The sequence below is a fragment of the Lichenostomus cassidix genome, chromosome 7 (assembly GCF_008360975.1).
Source record: "Lichenostomus cassidix isolate B80296 chromosome 7, HeHo_3.0, whole genome shotgun sequence".
Classification (NCBI taxonomy): Eukaryota; Metazoa; Chordata; class Aves; order Passeriformes; family Meliphagidae; genus Lichenostomus; species Lichenostomus cassidix.
The window spans coordinates 30,147,981-30,161,994 of record NC_139488.1 but is presented as its reverse complement, the minus strand read 5'-3'; the positions used below and the strand labels follow the sequence as shown (position 1 = coordinate 30,161,994).

Here is a 14,014-nt window from a genome sequence, read left to right as displayed (position 1 = left end):
CACTTGGCTGCTTTCCCATTCTGAGTCACAATCTCTTCCCAGAACCAGCTAAAAGTATAAATATTTTCTATACATGCTGATATGAGTACCAACAGATGCTCCAAAGCAGAGGGTGTAATTTGGCAGTGTGAATGGTTAGGAGTGATTAATGTTGGCCTCTGAGTCAAAAGGCTGCCATCAGTGTCTGCTGCTGAAGTCAGTCATATTGAAGTGTTAGAGATTATTTCCAAGCTCTGCATACTGCAGGGTGCTTTTCCTGACTCAGAACCCATTAATAAATCCCCAAAGTATGGATTAAGGCTGTGACCATGGAGATTTGGTTGCTTTTCACCTGGTTCCTGCCAGCCTTTTGCCCTTTGATTAGGAAAGTGGGTCCTGAAGCACTGTGAGCAGGGAAACCTTTCTGTGCCCCAAGGTCAGTTGGGCTGGTTTGGAATAGGTATGCAGGGAGCTGCAATCCAGGACAGAATGGGAGAGACAGAAAGTCCCAGTCCAGAAGCCTTAGAGTGCAGCAAAGGACCTTTTCAGGAGGGTGAGGAAGGACAGTGATGCAGTCTCACTGCTGGCAGCACAGCTCAAACCTGGCTCATCCTGCACAGTTTCTACACTCTGGGATGAGGTGATGCTCTTGAAATCACTAATGGATGAGGAAAGGCTAACTTTGTGAGAATTTACCATTGTATCCCACTCCTTGATTGCAACTGTAAATCTTTTTTTTTTTTTTCCCTAGGATTTTGCACGTCCTCAGTTTCAAAAAGGAGTGTATAAAATCAGCGATAGCTACAGATTTTCATTTTCCAGGCCATATATGTACTGATGCTTCTATAGCTAATAAATTTTCATGACTTCACTGTGACTATGACAATTTGCAGCAGTTGATGTATATTATATATATTTTTTCCAACAATGTGTAAATGATATTTGGTTGTTTTGAGGGTTTTTTTTTTTCAGCTGGCATGATGTGAAATATGAGTATGAACAATAAAACCCAATGATTTGCTTTTATTTTTTTTTCTCATCATTAATGCCACACTACAAGCCATTAAAGCAAGGGATTGTGATTTGAAAAGGTCTCACAATTTGAGCTTGGTGCTGGCTGTTTGCCTGGTGTTGATGAAGGACCTAAAATACCCAGTTGTCAGATGATGCCTAGAGGTAAAAAACAAATAGAGCTGCCTGTGTAAAGCTTCTTGATAGCTAATCAGAAAGGACTGAAATGGCATTCTTAGGTCCCCTGTGGTGTTCTACCAAAAACTCTGAATAAGGCAGCTGACTTTGTAATTAAATTATCATTTGTTTCAACACAAGTGCCAACAAAGAGATGAGAAAATTGTAACACAGTAGAAAAAAACCCCATGAAATACCTAGAGACCTTTTGCTGAATGTGGGAAATATTTTTTATCTATAGCTATTCCATAAAAGCAATTTTTTCCTTTTTTTTTTTCCTTAGAAATATGAAATGCAGTCAGACCTGTGGCTTCCTAAACAGGTACAGTATAAATGTTTTTTCTGGGTGCATAATGTGTAATTGCTTCATTGTCATTTTTATTTAACTATGTGTGATTTTATAAGCTAATAAAACCCTGGGACACCTGTGAGGGTTTTGGAGGCAATATTCCCTTCAGTTTCTGCTCAGTCTGGATTCAGTTCAGGAAGCCTCAGATGAAGAGCAGATTAACTGCCTGACTCTGGGATGGTTGAAGACACACCAGATGAGTCCCATTCCAGCCATGTCCTATTTACTGTGATTTGTTTCTGATTTTAAAATTATCTCACCAAATTAAAGCTGAAGGAGTTCAAAGATTAGAGGTCAGATGGGCTGTAATTGGAATGAGAATGTAAAACATTTCTAAATTCATACCCAGAACAATATGTTTGACTAATATGTCAGCAAATTATTCCACTTTCATAGCTTCAGAACTGTCCAATAACTGGACGAAACACATTCTATTTAAACCACATTTCAGGCTTCATTTTGCGATGTGCAAATGAGAAATCATTTTAACAAAGAAACTATGCTTTTATGGCAAGCCATTTTCCTTTAATATTTCTGAGCAAAGTTAGACACGGAGAGATGGTATCACATCAGGCTACAATTTGTGCTAAGACTGATTCAGAAGATCTCTTCAATGTGCTTATTTTTGCCATACAACTTTATCAAGGTCAGTGGGTGTTAAGCATGTACTGAGTGAGTCCAAACCATTGAAACTTTTGTTCTTCTCCTCACTGGGAGGAGTTCTCTGTGTCATTATTTGTGTGCATGTAAAGGAAAGTGCCCTGGAAAGTCCCCCTGCATTAGGAGTGAGATTACCAGAGCTCTCATTGTGAGGGAGAGTTCTGCAGGGACTGTAACCCATGTTTTAGGGCAGGATTGCACATGGCATTCACCACATTTAGGTTTAGCCACCACATTTTTGTTAATCTTAGCAGAATATATTTAAAACCTAAAGACTTTTCTCCAATTGACTTACGAGCACAATAGCTACCAAAACCAAGGAGACAAAACAATGTAACCTGATGTTTTGTTAAGAAGTTGAATGCAAAGCGTGCCAGACTAACCCAAGGTTACATTTCTAGAACGAAGAGCCTGTTTTCTCCAAGGATGGCAGCAAGTTCTTCATGACTGTGCCGGTGAAGCAGGGCGGCCGTGGCGAGTTTCACCACATTGCCATGTTCATGGTGCAGGTAAGGCTCTGCCTCAGGCTGCTTGAGTGTCCTGCTGCTCATCTGGGACTTTTCCTGAGGACACATGGCCCAGGCACAGGCCTGCCCTGCAGTTTGATCAGAGCACTTAGGTTGTGGGTATTTGTCCTGTCCAGGTTGTCACTTAGTGTTCTGGGACATATTTGTAACTTCTTCCAGAATAAACACTAATTCTACCCTCTCTCTGTATACTACACATGCATATTTTGCAATAATAAAATAAATAATTTCAAGTGTCTATTCAGAATCTACTCTTACAGAACAGTAAAGAGAGGCAATACTCAAAATTTTGTGAAAGTTAGGACACTTTTATTACCCTTTGCAACATTTTTCAGTGGCTTCCATTTCCTAGGGTCATTACTTTTTGCAGAGAAGGATCTGAAAGAAGATAAATTTGCAGTATGACTTTGAAGGTCACCGGTATGGAGTTGTGATGAACTAATAAAGGAAATTATGCCCTGGAACAGAACACTCCAAGGCATCTATTTAAATCTTCAGAGCATGAATCCAGGTGCTTCAGCAGAGCTATATGACATGGGAGGGATTACCCAGGTACCCAAAACATCAAAATAGCAGACTTGGTGGCAGGCAGCTCCACTATCTGCCTTTATGGCAGTGCTCTGGTATGAACATTATTAATGCTGAAATATGTTCACAGGGTACTGCAGACAGAACAAGAACAAAAGAGCATTAATGAGAATTTAACCTGAAGAAACAAGAACAAAGATACTCATTCACTGGAGTAAATATATCAAGAGAGAGTCAGTGAAGATAAAAGGGATCACAGACATGTCAAATTCTATTTCCTAAAGGAAACAATAACTCAGATGGCAGTCTGGAAAAGGTGTATTAATACAATAACCACATAAAAATTCACACCAGAGCAAAACCATTTAGTCAATCAAGTCTTATTTTGGTAGCTTTAACAATGTGAATACATGTCTTCAAAATGCATGATATAATAATGATCTAGATCTGAAAGTTCACTTGCAACATTCCCAAGGATGTTACAGATACAATCAAATTACCTTAACCTTGTAGGCTCTGACATTTCTCACTGCCAAAAAGCCCAGGAAGCTTGATCCTAATTCAGGAAATTATTTAAGCAAAGATTTAGCTCACTCCTATTCAGTAAGGTAATTAAATATATGCCCACTTTTTAACATACCTTTTAATTCTAGCAGAATAATGTTTAAAGTCAAGCTTATGATTCAGAATTGAGTATTTTGTCTCTTTTAGGCCGAATTAGAGCTCTGGGTACTGCACAGCTCCAGAACTAAAAATTACTTCTATTTTGCCTGCCATCAGCATGGATAAACAAATCTGAATGGTATCACCAATGACAAATTTGGCTTTAAGTGTGTAGCTGCTCCTGAGAAGAAGGAAATATGTTACCCCACGTATCAACCATTACTCATCAGCAAGCAACATCCTGCGTGGTAATGGGGCTGATAGAGAGCAGTAAAGGGCAGGAAATATGTTTATACGATGTGTTTTACACACTGCATTAATCTGATTGTCCATTATTTCTAAAGCAAACATGGAGGCATAAAAAGTATATTAAGCGTTGCACATAAAGCCTTTTGTCACATTAGGTGTTTGTCACACCTTGTGAGAGCCACAGCAGCACTGCAGGTGCCCTGCAGAATTTAAAGCAGGCAGCAGATCCCCAGAAGCCAGATGGTCGCAGCTTATCTGTGGTGGAAAATCTGGAATTTGACTGAGATTCTCATTCCTTCTCTGTTCCTTCCATTCAGCACAGACATCAGCTCATCAACAGAACTCAGCCTTTGTGTGAGGAAAGTTAAAACACAGAACCAACGTGGGCTTGCAGGGATAAGGAAGCAAATTTTAATGGCTCACTTTAATTTAATCACTGATGCTGATTTCTCAGTCTTACAACAAATGCTGGTCTTTCTCAGGCTGCATTTCTTCAACTGCACTTTGGAAAAGCACCTGTGAATGACACAAAGCACCTAATTAAATCTTTATGCCAGCAGAAGTTATTGTCTAAAAGGTTGCTGTCTGTCACAGATTATTTACTGTCTGAGTACAGAGGGCTGGATGTGTGGTTTATTGTTTTCAAATGCTTTTAGTAACTTATGAAATATTGAAAAGAAACTAATCTCAAAATGGGATTGAATCATGTCTTATGTATCTGGACGTTTCTTTCATGGAGTTTTGCAACTCTAGAAAGTCTCTTTTTTTCCAACCACGAAATAAGAATTATAAAGTAACTTTAATGGATCAAGGCGATAACTTCTGCAAGCTTCATAAATTATGTATTATGGCTGTAACCTTGAAAAATAACCATGTTTATTAACGCTTGGCTGGGCTTTTTATTGCTGTTTCTTGTTAGATTCTGTGATCTTAATATTTAAATATCTCTTTCAATAGTTGCAGCTTCTCTCTCTAGAGGAGAAATAGTCACTTACAATAAATCACTAATATGTATTTTAATCATTCCTGGAGTCAGCAGTGAATATCAGAATCTTCCTGAACAGGGAGCCCTCATCATAAACATATGTACAGCACCCAGCACAATGTACTGTTTTTATTTGGTATTTGGAAGGCTTATCACAGAGTTGTTACATGATTCTTTCCTTGTGGATCTGTTAGAAAACAGATCAGTTCTAAGGGATTTGGTTCTGCCTTGCCAGCTCCCAGTGTGTCTCACTGAATATCTTTGAGCATTTTCTGCTTTTCAGCTGCTGCTGTTGATGTGGAGCTCAGGATGCAGTTCAGAAATACATGGATTAAAAAAAAAACAAACCCACAGAACAACATTTTTGCCTTTACAACTTCTTGTAGGTGATGTAACCACTGAGCATCACCTCTGGAATATCACCCCTTTTCTTTACAACACTTGTCTTGGATTTCAAAACTAAGAACTTGTCTATCCAGGCCAAGCATAATAACCCTAATGTTGAAAAAAACAGATAGAGTATGTTCAAGCTGTGAGGGTTGAAGTTTTAATCTTCACTAGCCTAAGCCACAGTTTTACCTTTTGCACTAGGCAAAGACCTCAGATGAGCTTCTCAGTGCAGGTTTTGTTGTTTTTAACTCATGTCTGAAGAGGATTCTGCTGCAACTTCCACCCAAAGGGTTGGTTTTACCTGCATTGCATCCTGACCTCTATTGTTTGTTGGCATGTCGGCAACTGGAAGAAAAAAAAGCAGAAAAATGAGATTATTTTAATGACTTTGAAAGGTTTCTATATGGGAGCGAAAGGACAAGTGAAGTTCAGGCCTGTCAAAGTGTGAGGTTTGTGGTTTAGAGATGTTGTGGTGCATATTAAAGTTTAAAAAGCTGTAATCAGTAATGACATGTGCAGGCAATCCTGCTAGGCAAAGAAAATGGTAGCAAGGTGAAAGTTAATGTTTTGCATCTCTCTCCAGGCTAAAAGTGAACAAATCAGTGTGAGACACCTGACATCGGGAAACTGGGAAGTTATCAAAATCCTGGCATATGATGAAAATACTCAAAAGATGTAAGCACTGTTCTCATTGCTTATGAAAATATCTGAGTTAATAAAGTTGAATCCATTTAACTCAAAATTAAACAACAATATTTCTTTCAGTTTTGAGCATTACCATGACTTTGACTCAGCTGAGCACATAAACTGTAACACAATTCACCTGCCATTCTTTTCCTGAATGCTTTTTATGCAGAGGGAAAAAAAGCACACTATGGCATCTCTTGACTCACTCTGTTTTTCTGAATAAAAGAAATCAACACACAGTGCAGCAGTAATGACATTTTGGTATCTTCTTTCCTGGAATCCAGATAAAGAGTCATAGTAAATTTTTAGTACTTGATAAAGTGTCAAACCTCTGCTGCATGAGGTGTCAGAGTTTTGGAGTTCTGATTCAACATCATAAATTCAAATTATTTATAGAGATTATCAGAAGTCCTGATTCTCACCCAGCTCACTCACAGAGAAATCTTTCCTAAGCCCATCCTAGTGATAGAGTGGATGGAAATGCAGAACATATTTGGTGCTTTTGGGGAGGAGTTTAGAACTAACACAAACTGTATGAAGACTCCACCTAACTTCCATGGATCTTGCTTAGTTTTCACATTTATCTGTCCATGGCAGAAAATACATAGACATATCTCATATTCATTTTCTTTAAAATAAATGATGTTTCAGCAAGGACCTTTTTGAAGCTGCAGTAAGTCCCACCTTCTCCACTGCTACTGGAGAAAACCCTTTTTTGCCCAGTCCTGTGGGTTTTGAAAATGCATCCACAGAGAATTTCCTGGTGCTTCTGCAAGGCCCAGGGGAAATGGTGAGCTCTGGATGCATTCAGGCTGCAGAGAGGGGACAGACTGCACTTGGCTTGTCTCAGCCTCTTGAGGGGATTTTCTCACCCTCCTTCTGCCTATCAAACACAAACTTTGTGGGTATCTCATCAGGGAAACACCATCTTGGCATTCTTGCAAATTCTCCTTCCACCCATGCAAACTTTATGGAAGAAAATGTTGTTCTACAGCTCAGAAAGGCTTTCAGACCTCGTAAGACTTATTGTAATATATGATATCATTTCATTGTGACCTTTATCTACTACTTGGATTTATATTGCAAGCTCTTGGAGTGAAGCAGAATCTTTCTCTTCTGGATTTTTAATATGCAGAGAGAGGTCCTGGTTGCTGCTGGAGCTCCTGGGCATGACAGGAATTTAAACCATGAAATCCTGTGTTCATCACTGTTTTAACAGAAAACTGTATAGCACCTGAAATAATTAATCTGTATATCGGATCTAATTTTAATCTTGGAATTTAGGTTTATGTATTTGATATTCATGGATATTTGTGAATTTTTAATTTTTACAAATGTTACTCATGGTGTCTCTCACTTCTCTAAACACTACCCAAATCAGACAGTTTACCCAACTGAGTCTAACTTTTTTCCTCTTTTGGGCACAGTTATTTCTTAAGCACTGAAGAGTCCCCAAGAGGAAGACAGCTCCACAGGTAAGAAATACATGGGGCTGTGTTATTAGCTCTTCATCCCAAGGCAGAAGTGCTGTGGTGCTTGGGTAATCAGTTATGTTGTGTGAAGTTAGTATGCTTGAGCTGTAACAAGGAAAGAATCACAGCTTTGCAAAACTAAAATTGCCAGTATTTTCCATTCTCTAAAAAAACTTGAAAAGTTTGTAACACAAAATGTTTTTAGCGCTTACGTCTTCACTGGTCCTTTATAAGCGTCTAAAAAGTTAAACCTAAATACAAGCCTTTAACATGACTCTGTTACAAAAGTAATCAATGTTTTCTAAATAAAAATATTTATAGGGTTTAACCATGTAATTTAAAGTGTGTGGGCAAAGCACAACTTAAACTGAAGTTATGAGGCTTTTCATGGTGTCCTGCTGCTGCTGTTTCCCCAGCACTGTGAGTTTCTGCAGCCCCAGAGGTGCTTTGGGCAGCTTTTGGATCCTGACCCCATTGCCCAGTGAGTCCTGTGGACACTGTTTGCTTTAGGCACAAAAGGAGGCAGTGGTGTTTTGGCAAGTTTGGGCACTAAAATTCTGTCATTCTGATAAGCTAATTCTGGGTTTATTGCATTTTATTCCAATGTAAAATGTTTCTGATCATTTTTTCCCCCAGTGTATCAACAGTGGGGTCACTGAACCGTCAGTGTCTCTCGTGTAACTTCTTGAAAGAGCAGTGCACATACTTCAGTGCCAAGTTCAGCCCCATGAACAGGCATTTCCTCCTGCACTGTAAAGGTAAGTCAGATGCACATGGTGCAATGCTGTTTGCTTCTGAGTTAATGTATTCCCTTGAGGAGGGGGTTAGGCTGGAGTCTGACTTGGAGCTCAGCAGTGGATTAATCAAAGTTCTGTTCCAAGACTGGAAGTAAAGAAGTTCTGTGTAATAGCCAAATAATGAGTGATGTCAGAAAGCTGCTCCAGTCCTGACCCTTCTGTCCAAGCAAAGCACATCAGCTTAAATTCACCCCAAATAAAAATCCTTCACCAAAAATATCAGAATTTATGGTGGTGGTACAGCAGCTTGTAACACCTTAATTATTTTATGTATTGGGATTGCTCTTGTGCAGCTATACCTGGTTAAAAAATGGGCAAAAAATGTTCTGTAACAGTGTTTGTACACATGGATGTGCAGTGTATCTATACACCCCCAAATGAGTGTGTATGGATATATCTACCAAAAAACAGCTGTGGTTTAATCCCCAGAGACAGATCCTCTATATCAGTGCAATGCAATAAATAACTCACAGTTTTACTGTTAGCTGCATTCCAGTAGCACTAAATGGCACCAGTTGGCTTCAGAATTTCTGTATAAACAAAAAACTAAAATTATCCTACACAGAGAAATTTATAACATACACACAGCAAATAAACGCTGATGTATAAGTGATAGAAAAGGTTCAGAAAAGCATGATATAATCAAGAAAAAAGTACATAGGCAGACCTGTTATCCTTGAAACTTTGAAAATTTTACAGACACAATGTCCCCAGTATTTTCTCATAGCTAGGATCAGAGTGAAAAAGTAGAGCACAATTCATCTGAAATACATATGAATAGCTCATTTAAAATGCATGCATTTTTTCTATTTCTTTTGGAACTCTACTTTTTTTTCTTTCTTCCCCCACAAAAATAAAATACCTGCTGACTTGAGCATTGAATGTATCCAAACAAAGAAGCTATGAATATATATTGGCTAAAATAAGGGGTCTGGTTTTGTTTTTGTTGTTTTGGGTTGTTTTTTTATTTTTTGTGGAAATGCACCACAAAGAAGAATATACAGACTCTATGGTTTATACATGGTTAAAGCTGCAGCAGAAGTGATGGAGCTAATTTTGAGGTCCTTCTCTGAGTTATGAGCTCCTCATGCTTTAAGTAGGGTTTTCCCTTGTGCTTGACATAATTCCTATGGGGTAAGTCTCAGGTTCCCGCAGGAGGGAGGGTTGATAAACTGGGAAGAGTCCAAAAGCATCTTATTATTTTATCAATATTCAGCCTGTGATTTTTAATATTTTCCTTTGATACAAGAATGTGGATGCCAGCAGGGGATTGTGCATGTGATTACTCACCAGCTCATGACTTTCAGTGACTTTGGAGAGGTTCTGTGAGCTGGGAAGGCTCATCACCCTCCCAGGAGTGTGACCAGCAGGCTGCCCTGAGCTGGAGATGTTGGGCAGGGTTGATAAACCACAGTCAGTAATTTTGCCTGCCTCTAACATGGATGTAGAGCTGCTGGCTGGGAGCTATCCAGGGATCTTCCTGCTGTGTTTCCCCAGAGCTGGGCAGGTACAGCAGCAGTGTGGTGCTGTGTGGTGCCAGGGCTCTGGGCTGGGTTGGGCATTTGACAGCATCAGAGTGGCAAGGTCACCACAGAACAGACATCAAAACTCTGCTGCTTGTAAGGGTATGATGCAAACTGCTTGGAGGAGACAAATGGCACATCTCCTGTGTGCTGCACACTTGTTTTCCCACAGCAAAAAGCCTTTATCGAGTTGTTACAAAAGCAATTTGCCCAGAAAAACCCCTGGGGGGCTCTGGACTGGTTTGATCTGTACAATTTTCAATTCTTCAAGCTCCTGTTTACCCACAAGCACCTTTATTAGGATAGTTTTTCCTTCTTAGTTTCCCTCAGCCAGGAGGTCTCACTCATTTTACCAGCTGTATCCATCTCCAGAGACTCTCCTGGAGTGAGGAGTTATTTCTTGCCTGCTAGATGGAGGATTGGCTCTCAGCCTCTCAGTTTTGTCAAGCACATCCTTGGCACTTATTTTCCACACTGCTGGTGGATTTTTCCTTTAGCACTTCATAAACACTAGTAAGACATTATTCTCTCCACTCAAATTAGATAGTTCAAATAAGAGGAATTGTTTTTCCCCTTTTATACAGCATGAAATAAGCTGTGGGTTTGGGATTAGTGATAGAAGGTCAATGGGAAATCCAAGTGCTGTGCTTAGCTTTGACAATCACACATCAGGCTAATGCAAATCTGGGTTTTTTCCTCTGATTGGCTTTTTAATCTACTGCAATCTCCCTTTTTTCAAAATCTGTCATCATCCTTCCATCTTGTAGTATGACAAATAGAGAAAACACCAGTGCTTTCCCCCTCAAAAATGGTCTTTCTTAAATAAGAATTTCAAGCAAAATGACAAATTCATAAGTAAAAAGAGTTGGAAATAAAAACAAATCAAAGCAAAAGAGACATCTGAAGAAATTATCTTCTTAGAGAGCTAAGGCAGAAAGCTGTGATTTGTCAACAATCTACCTGTAAGATTTTTGTCAATCATCCCCCTTGAGACAGAGAATGAAACTGATAAAAGTCTTCAGTAAAGGCTGTGAATGTCACCATGCCATTTCTTTCAGGTATTTACATTTCCCTAGGCTCATGCTATAATTAATTGAGAGAGACAACCTCTCAAAACACATAAATTAAGCTTTGTGTCTGAACTCTCAAAGGGAATTGGTTTTATTTTTTCTCAAAAAGAGAATTGTAACTCCTAATTTCTGAGGGTCCTTGCCTTCATCTGCCATGAGGTCCTCAGGGACTTCAGCTTTTCTGCATTGTTCTTCTTCCAAAAGAGACTGAATGCTTCTAATTTAAACTCTGAGGTAAAACTGAGCTTCTCACATGTAAATTCCATGCTGGAGTTGAGGACACAAGATTTTCTTTTGCAAGTTCACACTGGTGGGGAGCTTCAGAGCAGGGACAGCAGCCTCAGCTCTGCTTCTGAGTATGCTGAATGCTTGGTTATCTGCATTAGTTTGAAAACAAACCAGTGGGAGATCAAAAGTCAGGATTATAATTTCATAAGAAAATTAAAAACAAATGCAATAATACAAGAAAAAACACTGACAGAGTCAGATACAACCTGACACCCTGTTAGTCAGGGTGGTGGCAGCAGTCCAAGTGCAGTAGTTAGGCTGAAGCAGTGTTCCTGTGGAAGGTCTGGTCTCTACCTGAAGGGCCAGTGGTAGCTCTTGTCCTCTGGGAATCCAGCAGACAGGAGCTGCTTGTGCAGCTCAAAACCAGGTTATATCCAGGTGGGAATGCTTGGCTTCTCCCTCCTGGGTGGAGCATCTCACAATAGGATGAGATAATTCCAGGAGTCATGGCGTTGGTTCTTGATAGCTCATTGACAATTATCAGGGGTGAGTCAGAGCAGGAGATAACAGCTAATGCCCCACAGCTGGTGGTAATAGAATACTAAATACATCTATATTGCAACCTGGGACATATCCCAGTTTCACATACCATCTCGTGCATCTGCACAGTAGCTGTTGACATGAAGAATTGTTCCTGATGCTTTTAGCTTCTTTGTGCAGTAAAAATAAAGTATGTGAAATAGGATTGGACTACATCACAGCTAGATTTAACTGTGATGCTGTTGGTTTTGCAGAGTTGGCGCACCAAGGGAGCTTCTTAAACAGATAATGAGGTGAAATATAATTTTTCAATACCTGTATAGCTTTTCCATAGAAAATGTAAGTGTATATTATCATTAATTTGCTTCCTTCCCAGTCAAACGAAAGTTTCTGAATGTCAAACTGCTATATTTTAAATGGTACTACTAAGTGCCTCCACATTTTTCTTTTTCCTTCACTTATTACTAAAACATGGAGATTATAAAAAAATATAGAATGCTCCTTCTGGGTGCAGGGTTTGGGTTGTTGAACAGGCTGAAGGCAATCTCTGTTTCACACTTGGTTGGTCCTGTAGTCCAACCTGTGTCCTTTCCAAGAGGCACCAGTGCTGTGTTTGCAGGGAAATGTGTGCACAGATCCTGCAGGATCCCATTTTGTGTATCACTGCTGCTCTCATTCTTTGGTACTGAACTGCTGAGGACTAACTGCCCCACCTTTCCTCTGTTTTCTTCTCTTCTCAACACAGGACCAGGTGTTCCAGTTGTAAGTGTGCACAGGACCAGTAATACTGCAAGTGAGTATACCTGATGAGATAAGTAAATTCTCTGATCATCCTTGATGGTTTTGTGGGGTGTGGGAAAGGGGAAAGTCCATTGCAAATACTTTAAAACCAATGATGGCTTATTCATATCAAGTTCTGTTAGTTACCTTTTAGCAACATCCACATCAGCAAATGATAAGGAAAGAAGTGAATCAAATGAATAAAACTTCCCCAGATTTTCAGATGTGTTTTACACAATATGCATGTGATTCATCTTCTGTTTACACTTGAGTAAATTAGATGGCAGGTTGGTCTCCATCCTTTGCACTTTCTTTGTAGATCATGCTGCCATTGCAGTGCAGTTCTGTATTTTTAGAGATGTTTCTAAAGTTACAATCCAATTGTGTTGGAGTCAGGTGCAGTCCTTGGATGATTGATCATAAAAGCTGACCTACAAATGGTGATTTAGTCTGTCTTACATTTCTCAAATCAGAGCAACTCCACTAACATTTTCAATGAAGACAAACCCAATAATAAAGGCTTTTTAGGAGGGTATTCTCTACCTCTGTTTGTCAAGTTTTACGCGTTAGTTTTTTGTATACTAACACCAAGTCTGGTAAGGTTTCCTGGCTGCTGAGGTACTTTATAATGGAAGATTGACCTTCAGCAGCTGAATTTTCCTAGTGGTGCAGCACAGCTAACAACTCTTCAACCTCCAGCTTTACTGTGACTCCACTAGCATGGAGGTGTGAATTACAGAAATGGGGGACAAGTTTTCATTCTGAGGCACTGAACTAATTCTTAATATCCTCATTTCATGAACTGGGTTATCCCCAGGATTTTTCCCAGAATCCAGAAGTCCTGAGCTGCACCTGCCTGCATGTGCCACTCACTATTCAGCCATAACAGTGGAGCTAATCCTAATCCTGCATGTTGAAGTAGCATCCTGATCAATAGTGCCATGCTTCTTTTTTTTTTTTTTTCTCTGTCTCTTTTCTCTTTTTTTTTTATGCCACTCTTTATGTTTGCCAAGCTCAGTGCCATGGCACACCAAGGGCAGGGAGTTTTATCCAGTTCAGTAAAGGGTAGCTGCTTATCAAAATAAATGCATTTTAGACTTCTGTGGAGCTCTTCAATTCTGTGAAGGCAGACTTTTTCTCTTTATTACCTGCATCTAAAGTGCTGTTGAGTGTGAATTACTGAAATAGAGATTTATGTGCAGCACCTTAGAGTAAAATAAAGCAAGTCAGGATAGAGGGGCATTGTTTGTTGTAACAACAAAAAGCCAAATAATAAGAGAGATAATTTACCATTAGTGTTTCACTGCAAGATTAGATTATCCTCTTCAATTCATAAAGGAATGATTAAGGATTACTTCAATTATTCCATCCTCAGACTATAATTATACCATTTTGGTTG

The 14,014-nt window shown here is 39.4% G+C and overlaps 1 protein-coding gene across 2 annotated transcripts in view; it reads left to right on the top strand.

The window, feature by feature from the left end:
• The window catches only part of DPP10 (dipeptidyl peptidase like 10), a 415,449-nt gene that overhangs the window by 381,632 nt on the left and 19,803 nt on the right, over positions 1 to 14,014 (top strand). For both annotated transcript variants that reach the window (XM_085067064.1, XM_085067063.1), the window contains exons 12-17: positions 1,451 to 1,489; positions 2,578 to 2,685; positions 6,102 to 6,193; positions 7,633 to 7,680; positions 8,314 to 8,435; positions 12,581 to 12,628. In XM_085067064.1, coding sequence (XP_084923190.1) covers positions 1,451 to 1,489; positions 2,578 to 2,685; positions 6,102 to 6,193; positions 7,633 to 7,680; positions 8,314 to 8,435; positions 12,581 to 12,628 — 457 coding nt within the window. The remainder of the gene's footprint in view (positions 1 to 1,450; positions 1,490 to 2,577; positions 2,686 to 6,101; positions 6,194 to 7,632; positions 7,681 to 8,313; positions 8,436 to 12,580; positions 12,629 to 14,014) is intronic.